We start from the raw sequence: 25,305 nt of genomic DNA, 5'->3' as shown, positions 1-25,305 counted from the left end.
GTGCCTGTTACCCACGCGTATACCTGCCATTTTATTGGCTAGAATGGTCCCCCCTGATCTTGCCTCCCGACTGCCTTCATTTTTAAGACATTTATTTTCATTGTTAGAGCGGCCACTTGAGTATCTGGTCAATGTAATGGACAATCTGTGCTGTTGGGGGTAGACTGGAATTGGAAAACACTGCCCTAGGCTGTGACATGTGGACATGGTATGGCAGAAAGCAAAGGAAGTGCATGACCTGAAACTTGGGAGTGATATGTACATTTAATATGAGACGTGACAATAAGTTGTAAGGACATGTCATTTCTATAGAGTAAGTTAGTCACTTTAAGTCACCATAGGGTTTCAGAAGCACACATTTCAACACCATTGGAGGGCAGTGACTGTACCTCGTATTGTGTAGTAGTACAAAGGTACATGATGATTCAGTTGTTTGGCACCTGACCTAAGGACAGTGGAATCTGGCTTACATAACAGCACTTTGTAAGTGACGGACCTTGGTTACTGAAGGAGTGACCTGCTTAATGATTGACTCTGTCCAAACTAAAGCCAGGCATTAACGCGCACACACACTGATATTCCTGTGTTGCTGTCCTCTAAGACAACTTTCTGTTACTATATCTTCTCATGAAATGATTGTGTTAATTTTCATTATATTGCTAATTTTCAGTTGTACCGTTATGTCAGTTATGTTTGTGTGTGGTAAATGTTCACAGTAAAAATGCTTTAGAACAGTGTGAACGGTATGGGACATGGTCTTCAACAAGCCTATTGAGTTTGTGAGAGTGCAAGCTTCGACAAACCGTCAGTGAGTGAACCCACTATTGCATTATCATCATAGTTGAGGGCATGTTCTCCCTATTTTCATGCTTCTTAAAGCTCCATAGACTAACGATGGACTTTAAACAATCTCTACATGACACTTACAAAAAGACACTGTTGGAAATGAACTTTTATTTTTCAATTGTTTGGAATAAAAAATATATCATTACATAAAATCTATTCAGGGTAAATTCATAATGGTTTATTACTTGTTTTATAATTCAGTACCATTGGACATTGTGTTGTAAGTCATTGTCAAGTACATTCATTGTTACTTCAAATGATTGCTTGAAAACCAAAATTAGATCAGCAAATGTTTGCCAGTGATTGAGTGATATTAAAGCAAAATAAAAGTCAGATAAATTAATATTGTAGACATTGTAGAATAGATGCTGTGAGCCAAGGACATTGAAGCAGTAAGATATTACCTTTACATAACAACAAAACATAGTACAATATAAAAGCAGTTTTATTTGGTAAAACGTTATATATTTCAAAACTACATTTATTTTCAAGTTTAAAAATCTAAACATTTACATGGATTTTAGATTTCATTCTAACAAACTGTTATCCATCGAATAGTTGAATATGTTCAACCTTTATACCCCCAAACCAGATTTAGCTAACAGCACAAAACATAAACTAAACACAATCAATCAATGAAAGATATACCACATCACAAATTCAACCCCATCTAACCCACTTTCCCTCTTCCTCAACCATAACAAATGTGCCACATCACATCTACTCCTATCTACTCCACACTAGAATTGTCATTTTCAGCCCAAACCCGACCGCCGGACGTGAAATTCTGAGAATTTATTCGGGCCGGACGGGGTTGGGAATTGCCGCGCTCTTTTATAACATTTTGGGGACCGTGCGTGTCTTCGTGACTACTAGCGCACCATAGCTTCTACTACTGCTCTCTCTCTCTAAATATCTCCCTCACCCTCCCTCTACTAGGCTTACGTGTTCAGATGATGAAGGAGAACAAGGAGGGTAGGACCGAGCGCTGCGTGCGTATTTGTGTGCCAAACAGGTGTTAGATTAAAAATGGTTTCATTTCTAGATTTGTTTAATTATTCAAGTCTCCCTTTGTTATTTCATTTTCTAAATAAAATGCCTGATTGTATTTAAGGCCATGAATGACGTATATGCTGTGTAAAGACATGAATGAATGACTGAGATTATATATTGATGTAAATTTCACTAAAACAGCTAAAACAGGACGTGCTCTCAACGCGATGGTGAATAGATTATATACGTTTACTATAGCCTACCAGGCATGATAATGATAATAATAATAACACTTAGTTCATTCATCATGATACCAATAGAAAATAACAGCAATCAATATTTTCAAAAGCATGCGAGTCTCGTGTTCATATTTCATAACCTCTGCGGGCTTTTGGAGTTACCTATACAAGAGTCAAGTGCAACATATTAACTTGATTTAGGCTACACTATTGCATGCAAAATGTTGCTGATCAGTGACAGATGAGCAAACAAATACATGAGCTACCACCTCCACTTATTTGCCCAGCCAGAGATCAACCAATTATACAGATTCAAACAAAATAACATTGATTGATTATCAGACAAGTCGCAATGTTTAGGTTACTACGAGAGTGAAGAGCAAAATCCACTTGTTAAGCTATATAACATGCTCATGAGCACTCACCTCAACTTAGCTAACATTTTCCCTACCGAATTGTAAACAAATATCCAAACGGAGATTCAGTGAAAAGAAATCCCCAAGCTTGTCTCAAAGCAGCGCGAAGGCACTGTCCCAATCAAAACGGTGCTGAAAATATCATCAAATTGACCACCCATGGCTATTGCTTTAAATGTATTATAGGCTAACGGTTGAATATGACTTTGGGAGCTTCCATAAGCAAAAATGTGATACATGCCTTCAATTGCATTAGCCTATAGCCTAATTAATTCCAATATTTTCGTAATTCAGTTGATCATAACTAGGCCTAAGGTGAGTTTTCCTCTCTCCTCGGTTTTCTGCCGCATTGTTCTCAACACCAGCTTAAATCAATAGGCTGTCTTCTAGAAATCTAGCTTTTTTGAGGGGTTCGGGTTCATAACATTTCTATGATGTGGGACCGGGCCTGAGCTCGGTCTTCAGCTCATCGGGCTTGGGTAAGACCAGGCTTTAATTTTCAGACCCAAAAGCAACTCTACTCCACACCCTCTTTCCATATATGTGTTTTAATATTAGAACTTTGAGTTGACGCTTAGGGTGTTGGAGGCAGAAGTGGTGAAGGTGCTGTAGCTGGAGGAGTAATCCACACTGCCCCTGCGGGAGCCACTCCTGGACCCGGAACGAGAGGTGGCCAGTGAGCCAGCCCTGGAGCCCGAACGGGAGCCTGGGTTGGACACGTTGTAAGGGCTGCTAATGCCCTTGCTGGACATGGAGGAAGCCTGGAGCATCTTCATGCCATTGCCTTCTTCCACCATGCAGCTGTCCATGGCCTCCTTGTAGGAGATCTTCAGCTTGGTCTTGGGGCATGTCAGGTTCTTGGTATGGCTCCTTGTGTCCTGAAGCTTCTGTGCTCCTCTCCCATCCAGCCAGCCCCTCCGGATGGCCGCCTCAATACTGGTCTTCTGTCCGTTGCCGGGTTCTAAAAGCCCTCCTGTCAGATACTGGAACTCCATGAACCTCGTGCCAGCCTCGTAAGGCAGCCATTTCTCCTTCATGGCCTCGACCACAGACATCTTCCTCTTGGTCTTCACATCCTCGAAGCCCATGAAGGCTTTCTGGGCTGGCTTCAGCTTGGTGGCCATGTCATCATCGATGAGGCCTTGGTGGACGGCATCCTGCAGGTTAAGCCGCTGGCCATTGGTGGGGTTGATGATGCCTCCAGTACAGGCCTGGGCCTCCAAAAGCTTCTGAGCTGTAATGGCATCAACTATGCCTCTCCGTAGAGCCTCCAGGATGGTGATCTTCTCCATTGTCTCCATGTCAAAGACGGCCGCTATGGGGCTCCCTTCATCAAACTCATCTGTTGGGGAGAAGGTGATGGATATGCTGTTGAAGCGCTTGCGTACGGTGGGGGAAGAAGGGCAGGCCTGGGTGGGACTGCTGCAGGTGGCCACATCCTCCATGTTGCTGGCGGTGATTGACAGCTCGCTCAGGCTGCTCTTGCTGGTGATGAGATCGGCGAACTGGGTCAGAGTCAGGGTTCCTAAACGATACTGCTCTAGGGAGGTCTGGTCGATGATGCCGCGGTCCAGGGAGTCCTGGATGTCATACTGTGTGCCTGTCTTCCTGTCCACCACCACCATACGGGCTGAACCATCAGAAGCTCTGATGGTGATCTCCTCCCACTCACATTCCTGCTCTGAGAGATTCAGAAAGGTGTCGTAGTCGATGAGCTCCTTATGGTAGGCTTCCCTCACGGTCATCTCTTTTCCAGTGTCAGGGTCTACGATCACTACCCTCCTCTTACGGAGGATGTTCTTCTGGCTGCTCTGCTGAACCATCTGCTGAGGATTGGTCTTGTCCCTCAAAGGCAGAAGAACCAGACCAGTCTTGGGGTCGGTGATACACCTCTCCTTCAGCTGCAGATAGGTCAGGTTCTCTTGGGTGTTGGGGTCAAAGAAGCCCTTGGTGTCGTCTCCTTCGTAGGTCAGGATCTCGTTCATTTCCTCGTCAAAGTAGCCCCTCTTGTAGGCAATGTCTACATCGATACGGTGGCTCTCCTTGGGGTCGATGATGCCACCACTGGCGATCTGAGCCTCTAGAAGCCTGATTCCATGGCCCTTCTCAATCAGATCCTTCTCGATGGCTTGGAAGAGGGAGATGATGTTGCCAGTGTGGGGGTCTTTGTATCCAGTGACTGCTTTCTCTGCAGACATCAGCTTGTCCTTGAACTCTTTGCCCACAAGGCCTCTCTTCCAGGCCTCCTCCACATTCATGCAGACATTGTTGATAGGGTCGATCACAAAGCCGGAGGCTGCCTGGGCTTCCAGAAGTTCCAGGGTGGTTCCTCGTCTGAGCAGTCCTTCCTTCATGGCCTGGTAGATGGTCATGATCCTGTTGTTTGCCTCATCATAGATCCCCGCAATACAGTTAGAACCATGCAGGTAGTTCTTGAGCTTGTCCTCAATTTCCTTGCTGCTGAGCTTTCCCTGGTTCAGCTTCTGCACATCGGTCTCAGACAGCAGGTTGGAGTTGATGAGCTCTGTGACGGACACCTCTCCCCTGAGACCCTGCACGGTCATGGGCTTCTCTGGGACTGGAAGGAGCAGCAGGCCAGAGGCGGGCTCCATCCTACACTTCAGCCTCAGATCACTGTAGCTGATCTTCTCCTCAGTGATTGGGTCCAGATAGCAGGCAGGTTTCTTGTTCAGAGCCCTGTAGAGGTCTTCGTCGATCAGGTTGCGATCAAGTGCAAGGTCTTTGGGCAGGAACACGCTCAGAACGGGGTCCAGGATGCCGCCAACGGACTCCTGAGCCTGCAGCAAACGGAGGGCTGTCTTCTTGTCCAGACGGTTCTGCTTTAGAGCCTGTCCGATGGACAGCAGCTTTCCAGTGTATGGGTCTTTGAAGCCTGTGCCGGCTGCTTCAGCTGTCATCAGGGTGTCTCTATCGTCTGTGTCCACCACCCCTCTGGAGCAGGCAGCATCAACTGACATCTTCTCGTTGAATTTGGGGTCCATGATGTGGCCGGTGGCAGCTTGAGCCTCCAGTAGCATGATGGCGCTCTCTTGGCTGAGCAGGTTCTTGGTCTTGGCTTCAGTGATGGACATCCTGCCCTGGGGGCCTCTGACCATCCCTGCAATGACGCCTGTTCCTTTGAGGCTGAGCTGGATGTCCATTGCCACATCCTCCACGGTCCTCTTTCCCTTCAGCAGCTGCTCCAGGGTGGCCTTGCTGATGATGCCGCAATCACACAGCTGGTGGGCGGTGACCTTTCGGCGAACCCCATTGAACACCAGCTTGGACGGATCCACAGTGACCACTTTCTCGTCCGTCTGGGTCTGGATGCTCATGGAGTCAGGCCTCTGCTGCAGCCTCCTCAGCTCCCTTTCCAGGGAATCTCTCTTCAGGGCCAGATCCGACACCTCCCTCTGTGAGCTTTGCAGCCTGCCCTTATGCCTCTCCTCCACAGTCCTCAGCTCCACCATCGTACGCTCCAAATCTCTCTTCAGGGAGAGCCTCTCCCTCTCCATCTTGTCCTTGTCTGAGTCACATTGCCTCATCTGCCCCTCCTTCAGTTCATACTGGCTCTTCCAGTATGTAAAGTCCTTGTGGATCTTGTCTCTTTCTTCCTGGAGACGCTGTTTGTTGCGAAGCTCAGTCTCAAGGGAGACCTTGATGCGGTTCAGTTCCTCTTCGTAGCGACCCTGGCGGGTCTTGTCCTGTTCCAGCTGCTTCAACTTGATCAGAAGGGTGTCCCTCTCAGACAGGATCTCAGTGTAGTGGTTCTGAGACTGCTGCACCATCATGGAGGTCTGGAAGGGAAAGAGAGAATAAGACATATTGGTCAACACACTCCCATGTTTAAAAAAAACTGTATGGATAAAGACTGTATAAATCATTATATATTAAAAAAGTTACCCTCTTCCCTTTCTGGTTAAAATATTGAGGGAAGAAAGATGAACACTATTGTTAGCAGATTGTTAGCAAATTTCCAGCAACCAGCGAATGTATAGTCTTAATTTACTGTAGATATCATGAGTGAGTGCAGTGCAAACCATGGAAGCACTCAGGTGGTGAACATTGGTCCTCTGAGAAAACAATGAAATTATTGATTAAATACTTATAGAATTTAGCCAGTGGAATTAGGAATTATTAATAATGAATGAATATTTCATAGTTGAGTAATAGTTATTAATTGTTAACAACAATACAATTGTTATTTGAGTGAACAAAAGCAAAGCCATTTTCTCATGCAAAAGTTTGAGAAAAAAAACCTGAATAATAGAAAACATTAATTAATCATGTAAATAATTTGAACTTGTTCCTCCTAGTGCCAGTCATTCATGCAGAGTTGTTGGAATTAGTTGGAATTATTTGGAATTGACCCCTCAGATCAATCAAAATACCTCAAATGATTGCTTTTGGACTTTGTCTAAATCCGATTTGAGCTTTTCCCTCTCCTTGGTCATGTCCTTGATGAGCGCTTGAAGTTCCAGTGTCATCTTGCTGCTGCTCTGGAGCTGGACATGCAGGGAAGAGATCTGGGATGTGCTCTCTCCATCAACCCTATCTCTGTCAAGTTTCAGTTGCTCTTTCTCCTGCTTTACTCCTCTCATTTCCTCCTCCAGCCTCAGCCTCTCCTTGGTCAGCTTCTGGGTCAGGCACTGGAGTTTCTCGATTTCTGTGGTGGCATCATTGAGCAGCCGGCTCTTCTCCTCAATGGTTTTGTAGAGGCTCTCGTTGCGGAGATTGACCTCACGGACCTTCGCATGCTCCTGGAGGAGCTGCTGTTGGAGTGCCTTTAGCTCTGCGGATACCTGACCCAGGCGATCCGTGGTAGCTGTGTGCACCCGCAGGCTCTTGTCCAGAGCCTCCTGGAGAGGCCGGAGCTCCTGCTCATACTTCCTTTCTGAGGTGGACACCTCTTCCTGCCTGGCCCGGAGGGTGTTGATGGTGGTGGTGTGTTCTCTGCAGCTCTGGGTCATCTTCTTCAGCTCAGACTCTATCCTCTTCCTGCGGGTGAACTCATCCTGGGTGGTTCTCTTCTGCTTCTCCACCTCCGCTTCCAGACTGTTCACCATGACCTGCACGTCCCGGATGCGGCTCTGAAGCCGGGCGGACGTCATCTCAGCCTTGGTCCTCTCATTGGTCTGCTTTTCGAGCTCCACTCGGACCAGGTGGATCTCCTGTTCTGAGCTTTTGAGCTTGTTGATGACCTCCCGAGAGGTGATGTTACTGGTCTGCAGCTCAGTGTAGGTCTGCCTCAGCTTGGTGACCTCTAACTCCAGGGCACTCCTCCTCTTGCCCTCCTCATCTAGGTTGTATGTGAGCAGGCTGATCTGCCTGCTCTTTTCCTGGCTGCTCCTGATGGCCTCGGCCAATGCTTCTTTCTGCCTTAGCTCCTCTTCTCCTCTCTGGGTGACCAGGGTCTGGAGCTGTATCTCCAGCTCTCTCCTCCTCCTCGACTCCTCCGTCCCCTTAGACCTCTGCTGGTGGGCCTCCTCCTCTGCCTTCCTCCACATATCCTCAGTCTGAGTCACAGATAGTCTCAAAGTCCTCAGCTCCTCTTCAAGATCACTCTTATCAGCTTCTAGTCTTTCACACTGCAGTTTGAGCTCGGCCATGTCCTCTTGTTTCTGCTGAGAAGCCTGGAGGATGGTGGTCTTGGTGACATGTACCTCCGACTCATAGTTTTGCTTAAGGTTACTAATCTCCTGGTTGCACTGCGTTCTTACCTTAGAGATATCCTGCTCTGCCCCGCGCCTCCTCGTGGCCTCCTCTTCCAGCTGCATCCTGAGCCTCTCCAGCTCACGATCCTTGTCCTTCACCGCTTTCTCCAGGTCGATCTTGGACCAGTTGACCTCGTCCAGCTCCTTCTGGCGCCGGCGCACGGCTGCCTCGTACTCTTCCTGCTGGCTCGTATAGCGCTCCTCGGCCAGCCTCCTCTTCCTCTTCTCCTCATCCAGCTGGTAGGTGAGGCGGGCCAGCTTGTCACTGAGCTCAGTCAGCTGGCTACTGGTGGTGTCCAGGCTCTCCCTGGCCACGCTGGCCTGCATGGCTGTGGTCCTCTTCACCTCCTCCATGGAGATGAGCTGTTCTTTAGACTGTGAGAGCTCTAGCTTATAGCGGGACAGGGCATCCTCTAAGGAACGGTTCTTCTCGCTGCGGTCCTGGATGTTATCCTTCAGACGCCTCAGCTCCTCCTCCAGAAGCTCGATCTTGGTGTTCCTTATCTGAAGGGGGGAAATAGAAGAGTCACAATGAGATAATAGTCGCAATGAAAAGTAGTTGCCCTTAAAAACTAGGATCAGATTAACCTAACTCTATCATAACCAAGGAAAGTCATATCACTTCCGGAAATTAATCATTTGGAGGAAACTCATATGCTACATATATGGCAAACACATTCTTTTTATGATTCTGCCATTACGCCCTTACCTTCAGTTCCTCCATGTTTTTCAACATCTCCCCCAGGAACTTGTAATAATCACTGGAGCGGGTCAGGAGCTCTATGTAGCGAGACTGGAGGTCATTTGCCTAGTGGGGTACAGTTAGATTTAATAGATAAACAAGCAGTCATAGACTCTTAAATTAGTGTAAAAAATGATAATAGAGCAACTACTATGTACACTTAGAAAAAAGGGTTCCAAAAGGGGTTCTATTGCTGTCCTCATAGGAGCACCCTTTTTAGTTCCAGGTAGAACCCTTTTGGGTTCCATGTAGAACCCTCTGTGGAAAGGGTTTTACATTGAAGCCAAAAAATTATACCTGGAACCAAAATGGTTCTAGCTGGAACCAAAAAGGGTTCTTCAAAGGGTTCTCCTATGGGGACAGCCGAGGAACCCTTTAAGGTTCCAGATAACACCTTTTTTAATAGAGCCAAATAGCAAATCAATCCAAAAAACAAGGATTACCACACTGGGATTAACATCACTGTAATACCTGTAGGGTATTATGACTGGCATTATGCCACCTCAGGCTTCATGAACTCCTTTATCCACATTACCAGGGTGATTACCAGGGTGATGAAGAATGTCTTTGTTTTCTATGATGATAGTGTTTTGTATTCCTGTTTTGCATTTCATATGTGTACTTGATGTGCATCTTTGTAATTACAGGGCTCATTTGAAAAAGAAAAGAAAAAAGACCAGGCCCAGCATAAAACATAACAACCCCCCCCCCCCACACACACACACACACACACACACACACACACACATTGCTCTAAACAGCTAAACTGATCCTACTCAGACGCTTTATATATACGGGCCCTGAAATCTTTATAACACTGTATACTGCCCCCTGTTGGACAGGCTGGTTCATTACCTCTTCTCTGACCACAGTGGCAGGAGACTGCAGCATGGTTTTCTTAATTGGGATGTTCAGCAGGGTCTCCAGTCCAGCACTGTAGGAGGCCAGCTGCAGCTCATAGTCCTGGAATGAAGTAGAACCATGTATGAATACAAGCATATCGTTTTTATTTTATTTTACAAGCTAAAGTATGATACGGTTTTAGTTGGCGATGTGATATGCAAACTGGTAAGATACTTTTAGTGACAACCAAATTCAAGGTGTTGAGAGAGGTTGTGAAAGCATGCCATTCACCTTGATGGAGGTAGCGCAGGTGTCTGCATCCTTCTGTACATCCTCCACCTTCTCCTTCTTTCCTTTGATCTCACTGTGCAGCACCTGTCCATCAAACACACAGGGCTTGTCATGAGTGTGTTCAAATCTATCAATCATACCTGAAACAACCAGTTAGTCTCTGTACTGTACAGAATTGTACGACACCATTTTAGATAAAACATTTTTTGGGGGGATGGCTGTGCAGTGGCCTACCTTCTGTTGGTTGAGGTGCTCCATGAGGGCCTGGATGTCGCTGAACTTGGCTGCCTGCAGGGTGTCCTGGCGCTGTTTAGCATTGTCTATCCACTGGTCTACCACTCCACTGCTCTGCTGAAAATGTCTTAGCTGTTTCTCCTGCTTCTCAAGGTCCCACACTCTTATTAGAGAGGGATGGAGAGAGGGAGAAGAAAAAGGAGAGTCAGTCCCATGGTCAATTGAGTTGCTGACTACCAGCAAAAAGAAGACTATGGAATGCAAGGAGGCTGAGTGTGATGGATCTCCTGGTAGTGCATAGAAGCAAGTATTATGAAACATCAGAACTGGATATGAGAGTGATTTCATGCACAGCAAATATGCCAGTCTTACCTAGCGAGATTTCTCAGTGTAACATTTCTAGTGTTGATTCAGAAGTTAAATGAACACTCAGTGGTGTAAAAGTACCCCAGTGTTGGTGTTAATAACCAGAGTTGAGTGTGATTGAGACAGTTTTACTCTGTGGAGAGTAAAACACTCCCATCAAAACCAGGGCCATCTTTATCTTTATTTTCCAGCATGCTCTACTGCAGCTCCATTTTTGGGGATTGTTTTTAATATGCGTTTTTGCATATACATTGATTAAATTAATCTTATGGTACACAAAGATAAATAACATACATTTTAGTTAGTTAGATTTATTGCACCTGTAACTGAAATAGTTGTTCCAGTTGAAATGGTTTAGGTTGTCTCCTTTATCAAAGTTCCCAAGACTGACAGTCATTCTGAATGCAGGTCGCGGGTGAATACAAATTCAAACTGTTGATTGTCCTAACTCTGTCCAGATTCCAATAATAAATACATATCATTTTGCAAGCCAGCATAATGTGACTTGGAGGCCTGATGTGGCTACAAATGGGGAAACAAAGCTTCTTGAAGCATTTAGCATTTCTGGCCAATTGTGTCGAAAATAGGTTCATTACGCGAAGCTATGATCAACACGTTGTACACTAGTGGCACTTGCTGATCAAAAGAATTTAGAACAGACAAATTAGTATAGATGATGCCGTAGCGCGTCGTGCGTGCACACGGTACCAATTTTGTCTTCTACCGAAACCAATACCAAACCAATCAGGTGGTTGTTTGACAAAACAAAGCCTTGGACGTCATTGATCACGTGCTTCTGATAAAGTGACACAAGCATCGGCACACTGCTTCAAAGCAAACTGCTTTGCGATTTCGGCGCATGCCTCGGAGCTCCGGTATCAAATATTACATCACTAAATGTGGCCTGTAAACCAGTAGATTCCTAACACCACTGTGTTAGGGTAAAACATGGCCTTGTGATATATGTAATGTATTGTCCCAAACAGTTACATTTTTATGATAAGATTCAAAAGGCACTCGCACATCTGAGCAATCTTGTTACAGGTGCATGGCAACAGTTGAAACAGGATGAAGGAAAAAAAGGAAACCGCACACTGTTCTTGATAGTATCACTGATATTTAATAAGCTTACGTATCGGCCTAACGGCCTTCGTCAGAGCTTTTGTGAATTTTCTGAAAACAGCACCTCTATGTAGACCTAGCCCCACCCACATCCGTTCCAAGTATGGAAAGGGGTTGGAGGCAAAGGAAAAATAAATAAATAAATAAGTGCTACCAAACATAACAATATGCATTTCACAAATATTACAAAAGTGTATAGACAAGACGCACCGAACACGTCCATAAAATCACAACGAGGACATAGCAAGTTTTCATTAATCATTGGGTACATCATACGAAAAAACAAAGTAATCTTGAATAGGAACATATTTTATAACATACAGTAGAAACTCAATTGGTAAAGTCCACAGAACAAAGGATGTTCTAATTCAACAACCATGTCTCTGTCACTAACAAATATAGTCATGGGTGGTAACTCTACAAATCATTCAAAAAGTCAAGGCACACTGGGAAATTATATTCGAGGCATGGCTTAGTGGCAACATGGCTTTCAATTCGTTATTTTTGGCCACCAGTGAGTGGAAGTGCCTTTCTAGGGAGTGTTTCCTTGCCATCATGCTTCTACAGCTGCATTGCTTGTTGTTTAGGGTTTTAGTTTAGTTTTCTGCTTATGTAAAAAGGGCTTTATAAATACATTTGATTGATTGATTGAAGTATTGTACAGTTTGTGGTCTACGGTTATGTTAATTTAAGTTTGAGAATGTCTGCTGCCAGTTCTGAAGTCTATAAATGCTCACAAGGGCATGTTGCAGTAAAGACCAGTACATATTATATTATCTCCTTAACCCAACACTGAATGACCTAGTCAAGAGACACAGATCTCTTTCTGTGATGGTTAAAAATACTATGAGGTGTTATTGCATAACACTGAAAGTGTTAATTACCTAACATCAGCACTAAGCTGATCATCACATCAGCACTAAGCACTGTGTTCATTTAACACTCCAAAGTGTGGACCCGTATAGACACTGGGCCAGTGTTAAACTGAACACTGTCAGTGTTGATTTAACACGAGAATTTGCTGTGTGTGTTTAAAAGAGTTTGTAAGAGTGTATGTGAGAAGTGTATGTTTAGAGATCTAAGTGAGCTCACCTGCTGTCAATCTGGGTCTGGATGCGTCGCCAGCGGTCAGACATCTGACCCACCAGGTCAGCGTACTTGGACAGGTCCACATCACACTTGTGGAAGGAGGCTGAGATCTGACTGTTCACGTGCACTGCATTGACCAGGTCACTCTCCATGGCCTTCAGCAAGTCTCTCTTATTTTCCAGTTCCGACTTCATTTGCTGTAGGGGCAGACAACAGACAGACAAGCCTTAGGAAAAACACTGACACTCTTCTAGTTGAAATACACTCCCCTTTGCAATGCCATCACCGACACAGCCACAGTGCAGCAAACCACACAACAACCCAGAAGCATCATATATTTGTTTATATTAGGCCGTTCAGAGTCAAACAGTCACAGCACTCCATAATGTACACACTAAACATGGATTGAAAGACATGAATTGACAGCAGTTGGTAACTGATGGTTTATCTGACCTTGAGGGTGGATCTGTAGCGCTCCACCTCGTTGAGATCCAGGGAGGTGGTCTCCTTCTCAGTCAGACGGGCCTCGTGGACCTTGATGACATCCTCAGCCTGGAGGAGGCTCTGGCACAAGTTCCGAAGATACGACAGTCTACACAAGGAAAGCAGACACATGCACCACGTTACAACACCATCTCAACAAACGACATTTCAACAGTGAAACATGAGACAACACCACAACAAACTATAACCATTTTACAGAGGTGACACTTTCCCCCAACAAACATTTGCTAACCAGTTTGTTTACGCAACCATTTCTTAACATAGGAAGAAGACTAGAAGGTAGGAGCTCCTGTGAGAGCCATACCTCTGGAGGTAGGCAGAGGATAGTCCCTGCAGATCTCCCAGTTTCTGGTTGAGGAGGTCTAGCTCTTTCCTGAGGAACTTGGCCTGCTCTGAGTCTGCTGCTGTCCCTTCCAGCTGCCTGAGGACCCTCTCCCTTAGCCTCAGGTACTCATCACGCACCCCGTCCAGATCATGGTGTATGCCCTGAGAATCAGGAACAAGGGTTAGTTCATCATGTACAATAGGTTGCGTTTAGGATTATAAAGATTATTCAAAGAGAAATACACAAATGGATAGGATTGACCACACAGGTTGCATTCATTGCTGTCGCCTATCCAGTCATGTTATCTCAGATACTACATTAAAGACAGGAGGAAGAAATGCAAAGTTTGTCAAACTTTTTACAGGCCCATTTTCTCTATTGAATGTCTGTTATTGATGTAGTTGCATACTTCCAGCTTTAGGAGACGCTGTGAGCACTCCTGCACACTGTTCTCCCCCAGGGGCACATGGAGGTGGTGGCTAAGGCCGGACTCGGCCAGCTCCAGCCTGCGTCTGAGGGCGTGGAGGTCACTAAGCAGGGTCAGGCTGAGGGTAGAGCCCTGTAAGGTATTGGTCGTCTCCACCTTGATGGGCGGCTCATGCTGGACCACCAGCTTGACCACCTCCTTCTTGACCACCTCCGCTTTGGATTGATCTGTGAAATGGAACCAATTTGAATTTAGTGCACTGGCATCAAATCCAGTCGCATAACATATTAATGTAGTAACCTATATCCAACATAATCTGAGTGATTTCTTGGCAAACATCTGTAGCAATTGGAGTCACAGTGTCCTATTTCAATGATTAAATTCATTCTCTTAACCTCCCTGACTCTACGATTTCTATTGAACAGATGTAGTTTGCAGTGTAGACAGGGAAGGCATTCAGCCATCTAAGAAGCTCCACTAGGTGCCCTAGGACTCACTGTATGTAGGCAGCCCTATGACCAGTGTGTCGTAGTGGGTCTGGGCTCCAGCATACTGGCCCTCCATCCTCTTCTTCTCATCCTCTCCAAACATCTCGGAGCCATGGCTGTTGCGAAGGAACTCCTGGTAGTGAGTCTCCAGACTCTTTATGATGTTCCGGTACTCCTCAGGACGCATCTGGGACAGCTAGGAGAGAGAATGACAGAGAGGAAGGAAGAGTGAGATTTACAACTACTGTGGGCTAAGAAGACTACTCTTAAAGACCACCAAGGGGAGAGAGAACGCTTATTAAACATATACAGTTGAAGTCGGAAGTTTACATACACTTAGGTTGGAGTCATTCAAACTTGTTTTTCAACCACTCCACAAATTTCTTGTTAACAAACTATAGTTTTGGCAAGTCGGTTAGGACATCTACTTTGTGCATGACACAAATAATTTTACCAACAATTGTTTCACAGACAGATAATTTCACTTATAATTCACATTTACATTTACGTCATTTAGCAGACACTCTTATCCAGAGCGACTTATCTGACACCGCTGTGTAAGTGGTAGTCTTGTGTAAGGCCTTACCATGGTGAGGGTGAGAGAGTTAATGTGGTTGATGTCTTTAACACAGTACTGCCAGGAGATGAGGCTCTTGATGTTGATGTAGAGCTGATTCCAGATGCCCATGATGGCCTCGTAGTACTGCTCATTCCTGCAATACACAATATAGGATCAGTTACTAATCAACGATCTGTTTGTGTCATAATAGTAGGAAGTCAGTTGATGTAGTCTGTTGTAATGTCATTTTTATGGCAGAGTTATTGAAATGGCAGTAATGTCAGAGAGCCAGACAGCGTGGACGTTGAGGGAGTCTTACTTGTTGGCCAGTCCGATGCTGATAGGGTTGGGCGGGGGGATGAGGAGGCACACAGATGGGATCAGCATGTCCAGACCTCCAGGACCTGTCACGTGCCACTTACTGCGCTGGGTGTTGTCCGTCAGGATGCCCTCGTCCCCCTTGAAGATCCCTTTCTGATGGACACAAAGAACACAGTTCTTCTCTGCAAATATTGTATGCGTGTGTTGGTGGTGGTAGTGGTAGTATACAAGCATATACACAAGAATGTGCATGTGCTACATAAGATCATGGGTTAACAATTTAGAATGAGTGTTTTTTTCTTGTGTGTGTTGTTGTGTTGTGCTGTGCTGTGTGTGTGTCTGTCTGACCTGGTCTTGCTTGAAGTCACACAGTGCCTGTACTATAACAGGACTAGGACTACTACTCTTCTCCTCAGGGTTACGTGGTCTCAGCCTCACGATGCTCTTGGACTTGTTGACCAGGTTTTTGACCTGCCTCTTATTCTCCATGATCGTCTCCTTCTCTCTCTGGGGACAAACACACGTCATATAAAGGTCACGGAAACAGGTCCAATAGTCCTATAGTTATCCCTAAAGCTACTAGTTCTCCCATTGAAATAATTCCAACTAGTTTTATATCCACAACTTTCTCACCAACAATAATTCAGTTACATATCAATCATGTCTTGGGATACATGAACCACCCTAAACAATTGCAATATACCTGTATGTCATATGCATTCTGTTGCGCATATGCACATTTTTTTTTAAACAAGCCAGAGCGGATCTTAATTTGAGCCAGTTTGCAACAGCAGGAAAATAATCCTACAGCAACAGGAAATGTGAATTATTATGTGGATTATAATTAATGGACATTTTTGTAGGGTTTGACACATTTTTCATTTGGAAAAATCAAGTCTGAAATTTCAAAGTAAAAATTACAAACTTCAGAAGCCTTTTTAAAACTCAAATACACTGCACGTTTTACATTTCCTGGATAGCAAGTAAATTCACCTGCAACAGGGTGATCGACTTAAGATCCTGTAAGAGTAGTAAGGAGGATTGTCTAATATATAGCAAAAATGCTCACTTCATGTCCATCATACTCTTGTCAACTATTTGTTGATATTATGATAGTTACTATAGAAACTATAGAAACATTCCCAGGTGTCAATCAGTTTTAGGTACCTCAAGGTTCTTGAGGAGCTCAGTGAGGTTCTCCAGAGATGTTCCTTTATCACAGGTGAACTTGTTACGGATGTTCTCATGTTCCTTCTGCAGCTTGCTGTAGATCTCATTGGCCTCCTTGAAGAACTGAAGTGGAGCGGGAAGTTTAGTAAAAAAATTACCTATGGTAGCTTTTAAGCAGCATTCCTTGTGTGTGTGTGTGTCTGTGCATGCATGTCTGTGTGTTTATGGAAGTATGCACTTGTGTGTTCACCTGGCTGTAGGCAGCGTTCTCTTTCAGGTGGACATGTATACACTTGGTGATCTGGAGGAGCCAGCTCCACTGGGTCTGCAGAGTGTCCATGTAGGCCTGGGGAACAAACACCGCCTTTTGGATAGCAGCACCTCCATAAATTGTATAGAACAAACTGATGTTTCCACTTCACTACTTATGGGAGGCTAAGGGTAGGGTTGCAAAATGCCGGTAACTTTCCCCAAATTCCCAGGTTTTCCTGTGTTTACCCGTCTGATTCCAGGAATCTTCCAACCTGAATTTCGAGAAAACCTGATTTTGGGAACGTTGGGGAAATGTTCAACCCTAGCTAAGGGTAAAGTGACTCTCACCTCGATCTTGTCTGAGGCTGGGTGATTGTTCTTCAGGAGGCCATCGACTTTTTGCTTCAGTTTGTTTAGCTCCTTCTCCTTTACCTCCAGGGCACTCATCAGTTTCTGGATAGAGACAGTGAGAGGACCTTCAAAAAGGCTACTAGAGTATAGGAATCTAGGCGTGTCTACTCATGGTTACCAGTGAAAGGACTTTGATATCCATTGTTCCCATGTTAGTTTGTAAATAGACAGCAAAGTGAAAAACGAAACTAGGAAGTGTAACATGAGACTAATGAGTGTTCAGAATAGGTATAATGTCAGTGTAAAGCCTTACGGAGTAGCTTTCCTGTTTCTTGGGGATGTAGACGTCAATGTTCTTGTCTCCCCAGTTGAACACCAGCTCCTCCTCCTCTCTCTCGTTGACCCACATGATGGCCCTGGAGATCTCCTCGATGATGTTCTGCAGCTCTCTCAGCTGGCCCATACGAGCAAATGACATTTTCTGACAGAGGAGAAGAGTTCAATGTTAATACACTAATCATAACTCTGAAGAAATGAATGATCAAATGATTGTATTTTGTTCAATTGATTGTTGTTAAAATGGACTCATACCTGAAGACTGTCCCATTCTTGCTGCAGGGAATGGAGGCCACCCTTGTCATCATTTTGGGCCTGAGTAAAGACACAGACGATCAGTAGGGTCTATGTGAACTATGTGGCCTGTCCAGGGGGAACTCTGGGCCCTAGTTACAGTCAGCTCTACAGTACGTACCAGCTCATCTCTGGCGCGTTCCACCTCTTGGCTCCTCTGGATGGAGCTGTGGAACTTGTTCTGGCTCAGGATCTGTTGCTCGATGGTGGCTGCGTCCTCACCCCACGGAGACGTCTCGATCAGACGCTGCATACAGACAGACACACAGGAGAGATACAGCTTACTTTACCACAACGACACTGCAAAACAGCATGCCACCAAAAGCTTAACTACATTATTATTACTGAATAACAACCTCTCAGCTTCAGGATCATAAAAAAAAAAGCACAATTTGGTGTCATTTAGTTAGGAATTCTATTGAATATTTCCATGTAAGCTGTAGGACAGTGACGACGTGCTACTGAAACCATATCTGTTTGTATGGAAGCCTAAATAAATGTGTTTCTTAACTCTATCCCCTAGATGGTAGTAAATAATAATTAACTGTTCCCACTGTCAGTGTGTCTGGCATCAGCAGGAAACTATTCCACCTATTCCCCCTGTAGAGAGTTCACTTCACTCCACTCATCTTTGATAAGAAAAAGGGTGAGTGCTGTGCTCAGTTGAAACTAGCTGGGATGGTTGGCCACCCCACCACTCCCAGACAGTTTCTACAGAAGTGCACTCTCCCTTTTTCTTCCCTCTCTGCTTCCTTTTGTTTTCTTTCCCCACCCTTTTTTTTATGCATTTATGTTTGTAAGTTGGTATGCACAAATGTCTATTTGGTGAGCTACACTGTCGCAGTGAATAAAGAGGTAGGAGAGGGATATGTGGGCGGGGAGAGAGGGTATGTGACGGCTCAAATAGGGTCACGACAGAGAAACGTTTTATTGTTGCCGTTTTACTGTTGCCAATACTTTTATCAACTTGACATGCTAAAGAGAAGGAGAGAACGTACACAACACAACACGCAGTGACAAAGTCAGAAGGACAAACATCTGGGAAAGAAAAACATCTGAGAACAAGGGATGAGATAATGATAGGTAAGGGATGAGACGGAGGGATGGAATGTTTTATTTAACTAGGCAAGTCACTACTAATTCTTATTTACAATGACGGCGTAGGAACAGTGGGTTAACTGCCTTGTTCAAGGGCAGAACGACAGCTTGTCAGCTTGGGGATTCAATCCACCAACCTTTTAGTTACTGGCCCAACGCTCTAACCACTAGCCTACCTGCCACCCCAAATAGGGAGAGGTAGGGAGTGGTGTGTGTCTGACTGAGCAGATTAGTTGGAAGCAAGGCGTGCAGGGTGTGTTCGCATAGGCATGTAAGTCATCAGTCTAACAGTCATGTTCCACAACACTGTGTGTCAGTAGTGAGTGTTAGATTTCACATTCCTCTCCTTCTTTTGCCCTTTTTTCACTCTCTACTGCTCAATCTCTCTCTCCCTCTCTGGTATGTGTTCTCTCCCCCTTGTTTGTCATTTCTCTTTCTCTGAACCCTCCCCCCCTTCACTCTCTGTCTGTCTGTCTGTCTGTCCCCACCCTCTCTCTCTCTCCCTCTCTCTTTTTGAGCAGCTTATGTTTTTTGCATCGTGGTGGTTTGAGTTTCAGCAGGCCAGAATCTGCGATAAGATTGGTGTCATGCTCCAACCTCCCTGCACACACACACGCACACGCACACACTCAAACTATCTATCCTACTGCTCTAAACCGGTTTGGAGCTTCGAGAGAAGGATGGCATATTGTCTAGGGGCTGAGTTCCAGAGTGATGCAGTCATCTATTCACCCTTTGCAATCACCTTGAGGGGGAATCGGTAGATACATTATGCAGGTTTAATTGCAGGTTTTCTAGCTTTAATACCTTCTGTTGGCCGATCCAAGACATGGCATCAGTGTAGGTCCTCCCCCTCTCCTCCCAGCCAATGCTGCCCCTGCTCATCCTCTGGGTTGTCCCACTGATGGAGGAGGTGATCCCACTCTGCATGTTCTGGAGATGCTGTATGCTGTAGGGAGGGTGAGACGGCAAATGTCAGACATGAAAGAGAAGAGTGGATTCGTCCCATCTGTTTCTGAGCACAAATGTAAATGCAAACACATATGCAAATGAATGTATCAAACACACACAAACATACGAGCACACTCTCACTAGCTCTCTCTGTTTTCTCCATCTCTTTCTCTGTCCTTACCTCTTGATGATTTTGTCTTTGGGTTGTTTCATGTGCTGCAGCTCCATGGCACATCCCTTCAGCTGGTCTATAGCCTCAGAAGACATACTCATCAGCTTGTCCACCTCCCCCGCTGGACCACCCTGGGGGAGGACAATCATATGGTCAGTACAACAATACACACATACACAGTCAACACAGTACTGTCAACACACCCACACTGTCCACAAGACTGCCCAGTAAGCTACTATGTCAACATGGTAAACACACCAAAACAGCCAACAAGACAAGCGCCTAACACCTGAACATGGCAATACAGTACGCACCAGTGGAGGCTTCTGAGGGGAGGACGGCTCATAATAATGGCTGGAACGGAACTACGTCAAACACATGGAACCCATCCCACTTAATCCGCTCCAGCCATTACCACGAGCCCGTCCTCCCTAATTAAGGTGCCAGCAACCTGCTGTGGTACACACTACACCAGCGTTTCCCAAACTCTGCCCTCCGGACCTCAAAGGGAGCACTTTTTTTTTCTTCCCTAGCACTACACAGCTGATCCAAATAATCAACTAATTATCAAGCTTTGATCATCTGAATCAGCTGTGTGGTTTTTAATTTTTTTATAATTTGACCTTTATTTAACTAGACAAGTCAGTTAAGAACAAATTCTTATTTACAATGACGACCTACAGAGAAACAGCAGGTTAACTGCCTTGTTCAGGGGCAGAAAGACAGATTTTTACCTTATCAGTTCAGGGATTTGATCCAGCAACCTTTTGGTTACTGGCCCAACGCTCTAACCACTAGGTTGCCTGCCACCCCAGTGCTAGAGCAAAAAAACGAAACACGCACCCCTTGGGATCATGAGGACCGAGTTTGGGAAACACTGCACTAAACTGTCAAAAAGACAACCAGGAAGACCAACGAGGTCAAAAAGACCACACCATTATGACCCATAATGGCTGAAAACACTTCAGGAAGGGGAGATAATAATAGACCATTCATGGACAAAAAGGCAAACAGCACGTTTCAGGACAGTAATTCTAGATGAGTGAAATAGTATCAGTACAGCTGAAGACAGCTGCTACCAATGTTCCATCAACACAGAAAAAACAGGATTGCAAAATCCTCCTGTTTACACAGAAGCATCCAAGATAATTAAAAAAATATGACTTTATATTTGTAAGTGAAAGATCAATTATTATGCTAAAGCTAAACCCATTTTAATGCTGCTATTCCACAACCAAACAAGTTTGTGTGTGGGCGGGCATGTGCATCCATACGTGTGTGTGTTTCTATCCATAATTGACCTGTGTAGGGTACTTACTGCCTGGAGAATCTGCTGTACTCTCTGCAGGTACTCCTGACACTGGCTTTGCAGGAAGAAAGCTTTGTGTTGGATGCTCTGCACACTAAACATGACAAAACAAAGAACACACCATCAACGTTTGCAATATTGTAACACAAAACATCCATTATATTGGCATTATACTAATATTTACAATAACAACAAGGTACGTGACATTAGGTGACGTCACGTTCTGGGGGAGGATCAAGTTAAGGGGTATGTGTGTGTGTGTGTATGTTGTGTGTTGAAAGTTTCCAACACATTTCACTCTTGAACACAGTCAAATATAGATCTCAGATCTCAATGTATCGGCTTTGACCAAGAATATGTGTTGAGTTGAGTAATCTGTGCTTGTATTCTGGATAATGTAGCCTAGGCTATTGAAGCCCTGTATAGAATCAGGGCAATGACCACTATTGTGAGTGTAGTTTTGTCATTTAATACATAATGTAAAACAGTACTTTGTATAATGCTAATCATAATGTAATCTGATTTATCTTAATTAAGTCTAAAAAGTGTATTTCTTCAGTATTTAATATTCCAAAATACCATAAAGATCAATGTATCAAAATAAACTACAAAATACTTGTAGTTTGTAATGTATTTAATTAAAATACATGTATTTTGTATTTTAGCATTAAAAAAAAAAAAACATTTTCAAATAGCCAGCCTAACAACAACAACGTTCTCAGTAACAGATTACATAAATGTTGACAGTGACTGTGATATGTTGTTCTTTATCTATCTTAGTTGAATACTCTGACTGTACGTGTCTGCTAAATGATCAAAATGTAAATATATATGTGAAAATGAACATTCCTATATTAACTGGAAAGCACACTGGGTATTATTATTGGCCTTGTTTCAGGGCGAAGCTTATTAGAATAATACTAATGCATGCTTTGCAATCATATACTTTTTATTTAGTTAATTTAGCAGACGCTCTTATCATACCATAGTGCCTTCAGAACTCTGATACCAATGCAGAGTGAAAATACAAATTACAGGTCTCGAAATTATCTTGTTACAAAATTCACTAGAGTGTAGTTCAGCCCAATGTATTTCAAATGACAAAATACTCAGAAGTAATTGAAATACATATTTCAAATACATGCAACAGAAATACTGCCCATCTCTGCTCAAGGGGCGCCACAACCGGTACGCGAACCCTGGTCCAGCTACTGTCAAACCAACACGTAGCCACCTAAATGCGTGGTTCGGTGCGTGGTTCGGACCTCTTGGTCTAACGATTAAGGTGTTGGCTAGACAGTTGCTGGACTCCGGTTCGACTTCTGGTCGGGGATAAACCCCGAATTCACTATGATTAAAAATGCTGATCCAATGTCGGATTGATGTATTTGACAAAACAAAGTTAGATTTTTTTCCACTGTCTAAATACAATGCATTTATTCATCTGATTCACAGTAAACTAGTCATTAACGTTAACTATTGGTCCAATTTTTATCCTGTCCTTAATCAACCTTTAGCCTAATTCTGAACGCAAGGTGCACATACCTTGCTCCCCCTCCAAGTCCCCCTCCGTAGCCCCCACCACCTCCCCCCATGGCCGTTTTGGAGAAAGTTTGTGAATAGCTGTATCCGTCTGCATATTCCTGTTGATAGCCGTTTCCACCAACGACGAACTGAGTGCCGCTTGTCAGGTCTGGTCGAGAATTAGACCTCCGACTCAATGTCGGAAGTCTATTTTGAGAGCCGTACATACTAATTTCAAGTACAGTTTCTGATTTACAATTTTGTTTAAAAAAAAGGTAAATGGTCTTGAAAGAAGTGTAGTCCTAAACGTCGGAGGTGTTCGTCCCTACGCCCACCCTCTCCGACGTCTTCCTGTCGCGCAGATATTGTAGTTACTACTGTGAGAACACGGAGGACAGTCGTTTTTGGACAGACCACTCCTAGCGTCGCAGCGTCGCTAACGAAGACAGACAGTGGGCGGCAGTAACGCCCCTTTGTTAATTATATTTGGTGGTAACTTTCTACTTGCTGTGCAAAGAATTTGTCACGCTCTTCACAAGCAAGATTCTTGAGGTCGGGAAGGTCGAATGAGTATAATAATATTGTCTCTCTTTTTTTTCAAACTAAATGCTCAAATGGACAAGTGATTATTATACTATGAATTTGTTGGTACAATTATATTTTCAGTCTGCAACATAAAACAAATAAAAAAAATGCTATAATATGGGAATTAGTTTTATTAGGTTGAATAAATTAGATTTAGACACACATAGCGTACAGGTGTGTCTGAGCAGCAGGCTTTAACGGGAAAGGAATGGAGGAGGGAGGGGAGTACACACCCAGTCTGAGGCAGAGGTTAAGCTGAGGCAGACAATAAGTGAGCATTAGGCTATAACAGTGGTATTCAAACTTCTTCAGCGGGGACCCCATTTTTTTCTGCCAGAATTTCTGGGGACCAATTTCTTTCCACAATAATTTTTCTTGACCCCACCCCACCCCAAATATAATGACACAACCTTAAAATCAAGTTTTTTACATCAACAAATAACCCTCAATTCATTACATTTTCAACTCTTATTAAAATGAAAAGAAACCAATACATACGTTTACACAATAAAATTGGATTTTTCAAATTATCTTTCTCAAAAACATTTGTATATTGTCCCATACAATAATCTGTCATCTTAATCTTTTGTTCCTTTTTGGTGACCCCACTACAGTCCCTCCGTGACCCCGATTTGAATACCATTGGGCTAATCATAGCGTTAACATAAAACAGCAACGTCACACAAGTGAATAGCTGATTGCTGGAGCAAGTGAAGCTGATCTGAAGTGCTTTACAATAACTTCAACAATATGACACTCACATGTTCAATGTTATCAACCACTCCATCTTAAACTGATAGTGGCCAGACGTTATGCTTATTTTGGCCAGAAGATAAAACAGCTGAGTCATGTGTCTCTTTTTAAACAATGTGTCTGAGAGTGGATTTTTCAGAATGACATATTCTGCCCTCTGGTGTTTAAATCCTGTCTGTGTCGATCCCTAATGGATTGAGTGCACTCTCTCTGGTGTGTGTGTGTGTGTGTGTGTGTGTGTGTGTGTGTGTGTGTGTGTGTGTGTGTGTGTGTGTGTGTGTGTGTGTGTGTGTGTGTGTGTGTGGTCATAGCCACTACTTCCAGTGGTTATGTCCACACCTCTCTAGTAATGACTATAGTAAAGATTCAGCCATTCATATTTGCTTCTCATCAATTAAATTAGGCTACTGTAATTACAAGAAAAAGAAACATCAATGCACCCACATATAACTGCATGGTGAATAATACATAACATGTGGTCCTATTCAGTGATGAAGTGGTAAAAAAAAAATGGATGGGTAAACTTTGATAGCTGGTCACAGTGAGAAAAGAAACGCATCATATACTCCCTGCTAAAATAGTGGTACATGTTTTTTGATGAAATACAATCCCCCAAAAGGTGGGTAAACTGTCATGCAAAAAAAGGTGATTAAACTGTGTTTACTTGTGTTTACCCTCCACTACACCACTGGTCCTATCTCTGTATCATGAGATATCTCTTTGATATGTATAGAGCAGCAGAATCCATGATTCGTGTCTCTTATTGAATGGACAGTGTTTAGAATGAAGAGTGTTTTGCATGTGCATATACAGGTAACTGCCAAAATAAAGGAAACGCCAACATAAAGTGTCTTAATAGGGTGTTCTTCTTCCCTGTAGCTCAGTTGGTAGAGCATGGTGTTTGCAACGCCAGGGTTGTGGGTTCGATTCCCACGGGGGGACAGCACAGAAAAAAAATGTATGAAATTAAATGTATGCATTCACTACTGTA

At 44.0% G+C, this 25,305-nt stretch overlaps 1 protein-coding gene across 2 annotated transcripts; it reads right to left on the bottom strand.

The window, feature by feature from the left end:
* Positions 1 to 934: 934 nt before the first annotated feature.
* On the bottom strand, positions 935 to 23,393 carry LOC106599719 (desmoplakin-A). 2 transcript variants are annotated; one of them, XM_082973428.1, is made up of 24 exons: positions 22,998 to 23,393; positions 21,462 to 21,546; positions 20,153 to 20,274; positions 19,828 to 19,969; positions 18,044 to 18,169; positions 17,884 to 17,943; positions 17,606 to 17,773; positions 17,290 to 17,394; positions 16,940 to 17,035; positions 16,687 to 16,812; positions 15,868 to 16,026; positions 15,518 to 15,672; positions 15,226 to 15,352; positions 14,649 to 14,835; positions 14,134 to 14,378; positions 13,704 to 13,885; positions 13,349 to 13,487; positions 12,899 to 13,092; positions 10,319 to 10,481; positions 10,085 to 10,168; positions 9,806 to 9,913; positions 8,918 to 9,016; positions 6,886 to 8,712; positions 935 to 6,291 (listed from the first exon to the last, which is right to left on the bottom strand). In XM_082973428.1, exons 1-24 carry the CDS (start codon positions 23,201 to 23,203, stop codon positions 3,049 to 3,051), a joined length of 8,148 nt encoding a protein of 2,715 aa, XP_082829554.1. In that variant the 5' UTR covers positions 23,204 to 23,393; the 3' UTR covers positions 935 to 3,048. The 2 variants fall into 2 exon arrangements, with proteins under 2 accessions (XP_082829554.1, XP_014046493.3); XM_014191018.3 differs by having other exon boundaries at positions 8,215 to 8,712; positions 22,998 to 23,390.
* Between the last annotated feature and the right edge of the window lie 1,912 nt (positions 23,394 to 25,305).

The sequence above is a fragment of the Salmo salar genome, chromosome 03 (assembly GCF_965601325.2).
Source record: "Salmo salar chromosome 03, fSalSal1, whole genome shotgun sequence".
Lineage (NCBI taxonomy): Eukaryota > Metazoa > Chordata > Actinopteri > Salmoniformes > Salmonidae > Salmo > Salmo salar.
Note: the sequence above shows the minus strand (reverse complement) of the source record. Positions and strands in the feature narration are given on the sequence as shown.

What these genes read in the sequence shown, in the direction of transcription:
- LOC106599719 (XM_082973428.1), bottom strand. Translation starts at nt 23,203, where the DNA reads ATGTACGGCTCTCAAAATAGACTTCCGACATTGAGTCGGAGGTCTAAT. An exon ending in AACGCGCCAGAGATGAGCTG is followed by an intron (nt 17,944 to 18,043) that starts GTACGTACTGTA and finishes GTCTTTACTCAG; the next exon opens with GCCCAAAATGATGACAAGGG. An exon ending in TCCTCTGCCTACCTCCAGAG is followed by an intron (nt 13,488 to 13,703) that starts GTATGGCTCTCA and finishes TTCCTTGTGTAG; the next exon opens with ACTGTCGTATCTTCGGAACT.